A 10,398-nucleotide genomic window follows, 5' to 3' on the forward strand; every position below is an offset into this window, starting at 1 on the left:
GATCTGGAAGAAGCAGGTTTCCACCAAGGGGGATAGGAGAGGCTGGGCAAGCAAGAGAGGTGGGGGATGAGTTTCCAAGCAGAAGGAACAGCCTGCACCAACCATGGCAACATGTGAGAGCCAGCACGTAGAGGAGCCTCACCTGATTTTCTATGATCCAGAGACTTGGAGTAATCACAAGGAGTGATGAGTAAAAGACAGGACTGGAGAAGAAGATGCCAGTGACATTACAGTGACCTTTATGTGTCATATTAAGACATTTTTATTTTGTCCAGAAGGTGCTGGGAACCCAGTGAGGCATTATAGCACCAGTGTAATGAGGCCGCAGAGCTGACTGCAAACATCCCAGATAGAAAATTAGTGCGATGTCACGGACCTGGAGTAGGACGTGGGGCAGGGGATGAAGAGGAAATGGGACATTTAAGAGTGAAGTAGGAGACCAATAAGATTTGGGATTGATTGATTATGGGCTGAGGGAGAAAAAGGAAATGGCCAGGGAAAACGCTGCACTTTTGTCTTGAATACTTACTGGCCAAGTTAGGGAATACAAGAATAGAAATTAGGAGATGTTCGATTTTGGAAATATAACTTCATTTGGTTTATCACTGCACTATTTTAATTTATGGGGCCAAAGTGTTACATCCTTGGATGTTATTCAGTTGTCAGGTAATAGGCCGAACAAGTTCCAAGTCATGACTGTTCAGCAACATTTTTGTGAAAAATGCGTTAGACATGACTCCTCCTCTCCTAACAAATTCTGGCCATATCATTTCATGTAAACCACGGCCCATGATTGCCTTTTTCTTGTCACTATAAGCTTGCTACCTGGCTATCAGAAATGAGGCTTCATCGTGGCTAAGGATGTTCTACTCTTTCACTGACTTATTGAACAGTTTACATTCAGTGTGGGATCAATTAATCATTATACATTTCTCTAGCTGCCACCTTCAAACTCACATGGTCAAAGTGCTTTCTTCATTTTTCCTCCATATTGTTAATATCTCAGGAAGATTGTGTACATCTCTGGTCATTTTAAATGATGAGACCAGTTTTTTTTGAGACAGAGTCTTGCTCTGTCGCCAGGCTGGAGTGCAGTGGCACGATCTCAGCCCACTGCAACCTCTGCCTCCTGGGTTCAAGCGGTTCTCCTGCCTCAGCCTCCCAAATAGCTGGGACTACAGGAGCATGGCACCATGCCCAGCTACTTTTTGTATTATTAGTAGAGACAGGATTTCACCATGTTGGCCAGGATGGTCTTGATCTCTTGACCTCATGATCCACCCGCCTCAGCATCCAAAAGTGCTGGGATTACGGGTGTGAGCCACCACACCTGGCCAAGGTGAGAACATTTTCAATAGTCCTTACTAGTCTATGTCAAGATTTCTGTCTCAAAACCAGGTCAGAGAATTCCCCTATCCTGGACCTTCAGGATGAGAATAAGGGGAAAGACTGGTGGTAGAAGAAGCGGAAGCTTTTGGACGTGCCTGTTCCTGCAGATGTGATTCTCATCTGGCTTGTGCTAGAAGGCTGCCACATGCCCTGTGTGGCCCAGCCTTCAATAGGGGCTGAACGTTACAGAAGTTCTATGGAGCGCCACATTCTCTGACATGGACACTTCTCTTTTGGGAAGGTGGAGGTACCCATTCCAAATTGCCCAACATTTTTCTAACTCCTTCCCGAGACCCCATGAAAAGTCCCTATTAACATTCAGTTGCATTAGTTTTACAAAGGTAGCAAATGTGGGCCGGATGGGGTGGCTCACACGTGTAATCCTAGTGCTTTAGGAGGCCGAAGTGGGTGGATCACTTCAGGTCAGGAGTTTGAGACCAGCCTGGCCAATACAGCAAAACCCTGTCTCTACTAAAAATACAAAAATTAGCCTGGTGTGGTAGCACGTGGCTGTAATCCCAGCTACGTGGGAGGCTGAGGCAGCAGAATTGCTTGAACCTGGGAGGCAGAGGTTGCAGTGAGCTGAGATTGTGCCACTGCACTCCAGCCTGGGCGACAGAGCGAGACTCGGACTCAAAAAAAAAAAAAAGGTAGCAAATGTGCAAATGTGAAACTGAGGCCATGTTTTTATCATGTTTGTAGTTTCATATTTGTCAAGAAGAAGATAAGCTATCTGAGTATGATTGGTATGGATATGGAGCAATTGAAATTCTCCCTTCAGATGGAATCATATTTAAGGCTGTCCGAGAACAAAGACTGCCCTTCGCCACAAATGGAAGCTATGTGATGAATTCTTTTCCCTATGCCTTTCTTCAATTTTCTATTTAAAGAAATTTCTGAAAATACATGAATTATGCAGCTTATCTCTCAGATGAAAAAGAATTTTCTTCTTGGATTGGATGGCTGCGTGTTTATTAATAGCAGTAAAATTTTCCGTGTTCTTTTGTATCAAATGGGATGCTGACTAAAATACGAAGGAGTCTTTCCAGCAATAATAACAGTAATGGATGAATAATTACAAAAGCTATATGGAATTGAAAGACATTTTAATTTGTCATTATTTCTATGTATTCAGAAAGGATCTGAATAATTATGATGACTATAAAAGGAAGAGTGTGATGTTTTTCCTCATTATGGGATTAAGTTCTTAATATACCACTTTTACTATAAATTTTTAAAAAACCCATTTCATCTGGTTTTCTCTAACGATGTAATCATGACTAAAGACTGTTTAGCTGTGAGTGTTTGGTCTTCTTACTGTTACATGAAGATGCCATGCTTCAAACTCATTTTAATATCAAAAGTGTTCATCTAGGCCGGGCGTGGTAGCTCAAGCCTGTAATCCCAGCACTTTGGGAGGCCGAGGCAGGTGGACCACAAGGTCAGGAGTTCGAGACCAGCCTGGCCAATATGGTGAAACCCCGTCTCTACTAAAAATACGAAAATTAGCCGGGAGTGGTGGTGGACGCCTGTAGTCCCAGCTACTCGAGAGGCTGAGGCAGGAGAATCGCTTGAACCCGGGAGGCGGACATTGTAGTGAGCCGAGATCAGGCCACTGCACTCCAGCCTGGGAGACACAGCAAGACTCCGTATCAAAAAAAAAAAAAAAAAAAAAAGTGTTCATCTTTGCAGTTTATAAAAATGAAATTATACTTATTTGCTCAGTGAGAACTTTCAACCCTTATGTCACATTAATTTGTCAAGATGACAAGGACTATTGAATTTCCTTAGGTCATGACCGTATGGTGGCAGAGTATGAGATTCTAAAACAGGATTTTAATTTTTATAAGAACTACTAAAAAGTGGCTGTAGCTACCAGGGTCATGCTAAGGCAAAATTTCAAAAATTTCAAACCTATTTTTAAAAATATGCATGTAGTCTCATTTTTTTTGGTCTACATTATACCAACAATGTTCAAATTCTTATTCAGATCCTAAGAATATTCTATGACAGCACTTTTTTTGGAAAATGAAATTTCAACATATGCTCTGTGTTTCTAGGTGAGTGATAGAATTTTCCTTTGTAGCTTTTGAATTTTCATGTACTAGATTGCCAATGAGACATTTGGACCCTAGCGATGGAAGATGGGAAAACCTGTGGAAAGAGTCTAACCTGCTCTAACACTTTTGCCACCCTTCCCTCTAAAATATACTTTAAGGGAAACAGCCACCACTAGAAGATGCTTTTCCAGCATCCTCCTTTCAGACGGAGCACTTCTTCAGTAGCATGCGAGAAATCCCTGGCAGAAGAGGTCAACAAGCTCTCTCACCTCCTGCTTTTGAGTTTTTCCCAGGGTTCAAGTTCCACCCCTTAACCGCTGTTTGATCTTGTGCCATTAATTTAGCCAAGTGAAACCTCAGTGTTCTCACCTTTAAAAGGGGTGGAAATGGTAGACATAGGAAAAGTGGTCTGAGGATTAAATTAAAATATAAAGCACTTTGGGAGGCCGAGACGGGCGGATCATGAGGTCAGGAGATCGAGACCATCCTGGCTAACACGGTGAAACCCCGTCTCTACTAAAAAAATATGAAAAACTAGCTGGGCGAGGTGGCGGGCGCCTGTAGTCCCAGCTACTCAGGAGGCTGAGGCAGGAGAATGGCGTGAACCCGGGAGGCAGAGCTTGCAGTGAGCCGAGATCGCGCCACTGCACTCCAGCCTGGGCGACAGAGCGAGACTCCGTCTCAAAAAAAAGAAAAAAAGTAAAGTAAATGTAAAATTTGTGACATGTAGTAGGCATGTGGTAAGAGGTAGTATCTTCTTGTCATAAAGAAAAAACAAAACTAAATATCCTTCAAAAATTGGCTCTCAATTTTATTAAATCAATACCTTTTGCAAGTAAAGCCAGAAACAATTTTTATTTATTTATTTATTTATTTTTGAGATGGAGTCTCACTCTGTTGCCAGGCTGGAGTGCAGTGGTGCAATCTCGGCTCACTGCAACCTCCGCCTTCCGGGTTCAAACGATTCTCCTGCCTCAGCCTCCTGAGTAGCTGCGACTACAGGAGCACTACCATGCCCAGATAATTTTTGTATTTTTAGTAGAGACGGGGTTTCTCCATATTGGCCAGAATAGTCTTGATCTCCTGACCTCGTGATCCGCCCGCCTCTGCCTCCCAAAGTGTCGGGATTACAGGTGTGAGCCACTGCGCTCGGCCCAGAAACATTTTTTTTTTCTTCCTATTCATCTAACAGAGAAAATTCTGAATGAGTGGAGAACGAAGCTTATGTTAATTTGAAATTTAGCTACTGTAAAGTTGCTCTCCACTTTCAACAAAAGGGTTCTGCATGTAGTTATACCTGAAACTTAAAGACGGGTGTATGCAGCATGCCATAAATAAAATTAATTCATTATTTTTATTTTGAGTACATTTGGAATGAATTTAGTGTCTGGATTGACAATGTAGAGCTATACATTTTCTTGTACATATGTGGAGATGGCATTGGTAATGGAGCATTGGTAATGGAGATATTATATATACAGGTTATTTAGAACCTGAAAGATTAACCTTATAAATTCAGATGCATTTGAATTTGATGGTTAAGGTAATATGAGAAGTAGAAGGGAGACGGGGCGGGGGGGGGGAGAAAGAGGTGTTGGAATTTGTAATTATGAAAGAAGGTAACACTGTGTTTCCTTCTGTCTTATAGCCTGAAGAATAAGTAGTGAAAGCATCAATCAAGAGATAAGAACAAAATATCAGCATTTCTCTGCTGTGGAGAATTGCTATCAACAACCAGAGGAGGCTTCTTTCTTGAACAATAAACATTTCTTACAAGGATTCACAGATTAACATACGACTGATCTTGATTTTTGGAAATGAATGAGGTTTCTTTTTTTTCGTTTTCCTTTTTTTAATTTTGGGGTAAGTTATGATATTTGGATGGATTTTTAAATTCTTTCCTGATAACACATTTAGCACATGTTCTAAATTATAATCCTATAGCAAACCATTGGAGCATTATTCAAACTGAAAGTGGAAAAATTTAAATTTCCAATTTATTCTAGATCTCCTCAGAGCATAATTATTCTGTTAAATCCTCAATGAGTGTGATGAAACCACCTCTATCCAGAAATATATGTTGTTTTTTCATCGTGTTGGACACAGCTGAGGGTGACATGCACAGAACCGGAGCAGATCACTATTAGTGGAAAATATCAAGCCAGTCCTTCTCTGTTCTCCAAGCACAGGACTCAGGTTTGCCATCTGAACAATGAAGACGAAGAGAGTAAATAAAGGAAGAATTCTCATCTTTTTTTCTGATCATTCAAACAACAGTTTCTCAAAGTTAAGCCACGTCCTCCTTGCAAGTTGCCAAATAATAGCTTAGGAAAAGAATTAGTCTGTGTGCATGATGATCCTCTTAGGCAAAAATGTCTTCACAGCCCTTGACCTTGGTGAATTTTTTCGCCAAAAGCATCTAAAAGAAGAATTACAAACCCCAGAATGAGATGGAAATAAACGAGTATTTTTTTTATGATGTTTGGCCTGAACTGTGGGCTTTAATTGGGGGATACTGACAGTTTGGAAAGAAGTGAGAAAATTCTGAAGAAATGGCAGCCTTGGACTAGGCGGGGTCCCCTATTTCTTCTGTTTCTCACTGAAGTCCTACTGCTGAGCCAAGACTCAGTCACTTTGGAAAGAGCATGACCGAGAAGGAAAACGATTGCTTTCTGATGGGGAGCGTCTGAGTGCAGATCGTAAGGCTCTTTCTCTAGGTTTAATTCTTTTCCACAGTGACCGGACTTGGTGTCTTGCAGCCTGGTTACAAAGTGGGATGTTGAGCTTCTACTGACGATGCCCTGCATGGACCAGCTGGGATCTGGCTGGGGCTGCCCTGTGTCCCTAGCAACCATAGGCAATCCATCTCCTCGTGTCAGGAATTTCTGGACACCCACTGTTTTCCACCAAGAGCTGAGGTGGCAACAACTCAGTGAGCAATAAACAAAATGACACAGAAATGCACAGTGTTGTTACGAAGGAGCCTGTTTCCCTGTGTTCAAAATCTGGTACCATTCCCTTGAGCAGGGCCCGCTCAGGAGGGACCAGGTCTGCCAGTTTCTGTGCCTGCAGAGACAGGCAGCCCCACCAGCCACACCCGACTCTATGAGAGGAAAGGGGGCTGGATGGGAAGAAATCTGTTTTGCTGTTTTGGAAAGCACACGGACGACCTACAAACCTCCTGTGATGGTGTTTCTTCGGATGTGTAAAATAAGGCTTTATTTGTCAATTCCGCTGTAAAATAAGCATTGTCCAAGTAAAAACAGCAACAACAACAAAACACTGTTTCTGTTTGGGTTTAGTGAGTGAGCTTATGCCCTAAAGTGCTGTGCGTGTGTGTGTGTGTGTGTGTTTGTTTTTTAAAGTAACCTCATATAGAAAAGTCTATGAACATAGATTTCTTTTACTCTACAGAGAGGCTATGCCAAACCCTTTATAGACAAGCTTCTGGCCGTAATAATCAGATTATTTCAGAATTCCTCATCTAAATGCCCTTGCTCCTTGGCAACCTGTCAAATGGAAGTGAATACCCTGCCAGAGGTTTTGTGTGTTTGTTTGTTTTCAAATGTCTTTATTTTTGCCCATGCAGATAATGGAAATTATCATTCTAGTGTACCCTGGAGATGACATATTCAGTTTTAGGCAGGAAGGGACTGCTACTGTTGTTTACATTTTGGGAATTCTGGAATGGAAAGATTCCTACTTGGGAAGCTAGCCGTTTGTGGTTGTCTTTTCTGTTTGGTTTGCTGTGGTTATGTTTGTTCAGCTAAGTCATATCTTACCTTCCCATTTTATTATGAGTGGATGGGAGTGGGATGGAAGGTAGATGTTTTCAAATAACCAAATCAATTCTGAAGGAGAGGAAAGAGACCCACACAGACCTGGGTGTGTCCCTCTCTTATGTCCAGTCCACCCTGGAGCTGCTGTCACGTGGTCATAGCAGAGACTCCGGGCAAGCTGAGAACATGAGCCAAGTGATTTTCTGTAAAATGTTAATTCAGAGGAACTAGGAGAGAACTCATATATTTGAAAGAGTGAAGCTGTTCAAAGTATCAATATTTAAAGTATTTTTACTATTCTGGAGTTTTTATAATAATGTTAACTAAACTAACCAAATACTGCCCATTTAAAGTTTTGCTGCAGTGGGGGAAAAATTATTCAAAATTAACATAACACACAAGCTTAATGGACTCCTTATACTATATCAGAGTAAAATTATTTGTATTTAAAAGGTTAGTGGTTACGTGGTTGAAATTGTCTTCTTAAGAAGATAAAACACTCCTATAGTCTTGGTCATGGAGTTAATTTACTTTGCAGAAAGTTTTTCTTCGTCAGTACAGAGGTAAGATTCAGGCTAGCACCTGTGCCAGAGGCCACAAATGCCATGGTAGTGAAACCCAAATTAATGAGGCTTCGTTAAATTTAGTCTCCAAAGCCCAGTGAACTAATAAATATAGTCATAAAGTAATCTGCTAAGTAGAGGGGACTACAGTGATTCCTTTGGCTATAAAGTAGTAGTAAAACTCTCATCTGCAATTGCTTGACTGCAAAGACAAATAGGATTTGTGTTTCACTTGCCTGTTAGATGACATATGTAAGCATAAATTGGAACTGAAAGAGTCTTTACACTTTTCTATTGACATGAGCTTATTAGGTCAACCAGACCAAAGGATGAAAAATTTAAGATACGTGAAAAATACTAAAACTCCCATAGGAAAATTTGAACCTTCTGGGTAGGGCTGGGGGTGGAGTGTGGGGGCATCCTAACTCTTCCAAAGCTGATATTTTGCATCGGAAATTTCTGACGTGTCAATGTGAACACAGAATATTAAAGCTCCACTAAGAAAATTACCTTTTTAAACTGCCAGGTAATAAAATAATTACACTCTCTCTATATTCCATTCAAACAAAATATTCATTGCTCACTTGACCCACTTATATGAGGAATTGTTTTTCTTTTGTGACCAGAATAAGGAGGGTCCAATCAACATATTATTGTGGAGACAGCCTTTTTTTTTTTTTTTTTTTCTGGCTCCTACCTAATTTATTTATAATAAAGACAAGCTAGGCTACCTCGTAGGATTCTGGTGTGGATTAGCTAATTAATAAATATCAAGTGCTTAAAAATATGGATCTCTGTATAAATCCTGCCTTAATTTGTTTTCTAGTTTTAGATGTGCATGTCAAATCAACTGTCTGAATATTTGAATGTAATATTCATGTTTGTAAATTTGGCTTTACATTTAAGATATAAAAATTTTGAGGCAAAATGAAATCCTAGCATGGGTTGAGAGCATCTAGCCCAAGACTGGCAGATATAGCACTTAGGGAAACAAAAAGCACCTGGAAACCAAACCAAAATGTTTTTAGAAGGCATTTTTGGCTGGGCATGGTGGCTCACGCCTGTAATCCCAGTACTTTGGGAGTGCTGAGGTGGGCAGATCTCTTGAGGTCAGGAGTTCCAGACAAGCATGATCAACATGGTGAAACCCCATTTCTACTAAAAATACAAAAATTAGCTGAGTGTAGTGGTGCATGCCTGTAATCCCAGGTACTCCAGAGGCAGAGGCAGGAGAATAGCTTGAACCTAGGACACGGAGGTTGCAGTGAACTGAGATTACACCATTGTACTCCAGCCTGGGTGACAGAGCAAGACTCTGTCTCAAAACAAACAAACAAACAAACAAAGCATTTTAAAAGAAGGAAAGGAGGGAGTCTCAGCATTGGTTTGAGGAGTATATTAAGTAATTCTGTGTTATAATAATTAAAATGCCAAGGTTCATCAATGAGTTATATAAAAAGTAGAGTGGATTTGAAGTAAAGACTATGATAATGTAATCCTTACTTCACTCCCATGTTGAGTGAAAGGTAAAGGGAAATCATAGCTAGTCCACATATTTCTAAATACCTGCAAGAGAAACTATGCAGATGAACTTGATTCGTGTCTTCACAGAAAAATGTTGAGCACTATTCTTTTAAATGATATAGCCTCAAGAGAAAAGAATAGAATTAATATATAACAGTTTCTTAGTAACGCCATCTGAAGGCTCTATGGCAACTAGTTAAAAGATGATTTTACTGCTGGCTGAACTGCGCTGCCATTTTCCCCATATGATTAATTACTCCTTTGTCACTATTCTGAGTAGCAGTTTTATTTGCTAATTTCAAATGCCTCCACTTAATTAGCAATTCGTTCTGACCTTTAAAAACTACATTCTATAATCTTCAAATTATATGAGCGAAGGAAAAAAAATCCAATTTTACCTGCCTCCCACCACCAGCCACCCATAGCGGGTTACATTGTTTCTGAGATACCGTGAAACTATTGTACTGTGTCAAACTTGAGTTAACTGTGGTTGTTTGAAATCCAGGCTAAAATTCCCTCATCCTTCAGGGGGTCACTAGGTTCAGTGAGAGGTAGGGATGCTCCAGCTTCAGAGAGTTGAGGTAATGTATGATGTAGCACATTTGACTGGTACATTTTATTTTTTTAATTAAAGAAAAATGGGAAAAGGCTACACACAATAATGGATTCCCTCTTGTATCCTTACTCACAACTCTTTTTTGAGAATTATCAGTACATTTTCCACTTGAATTGTTGCTCAATTAAGTGTCTGACACTAAGACCATCCAAAATTAGCAGTATGAGGTTTCCCTGGGGTTACAAAGTCAGTGGCCAAGGGGTCTACTTTGAGATCAATTATTTAAAATTCTTGTATTTCTTGAAATCATCTTTGTTGTTGGATGGAATGTTAATCAGTGTGCATAACATTAGTGCTAATGATTTTACTGTTGATAGTTCAAAGAGTTACCACGTTGAGTCAACCTCATTTCCTATTAATCCACTACTCTGACTGTAAATAGTCTCTAAGAAGCTCATAATCAGGGGATATGATTAGTCTCCATGATATTAGTTCTAAGGAACTCATTAATACTAGATATGTGTGAG

At 40.3% G+C, this 10,398-nt stretch overlaps 1 protein-coding gene across 3 annotated transcripts in view; it reads left to right on the plus strand.

The window, feature by feature from the left end:
• ZMAT4 (zinc finger matrin-type 4) overlaps positions 1-9,111 on the plus strand; it is a 374,780-nt gene extending 365,669 nt beyond the window's left edge. For 2 of the 3 annotated variants that reach the window (XM_050800444.1, XM_050800441.1), the window contains one exon: positions 5,098-9,111. In XM_050800444.1, the coding sequence (XP_050656401.1) occupies positions 5,098-5,113 (16 nt within the window). In that variant the 3' untranslated portion in view covers positions 5,114-9,111. The remainder of the gene's footprint in view (positions 1-5,097) is intronic. The other variant, XM_050800443.1, reaches the window with a different exon arrangement.
• Positions 9,112-10,398: the final 1,287 nt, after the last annotated feature.

This window comes from Macaca thibetana, chromosome 8, assembly GCF_024542745.1.
Source record: "Macaca thibetana thibetana isolate TM-01 chromosome 8, ASM2454274v1, whole genome shotgun sequence".
Taxonomy (NCBI): domain Eukaryota; kingdom Metazoa; phylum Chordata; class Mammalia; order Primates; family Cercopithecidae; genus Macaca; species Macaca thibetana.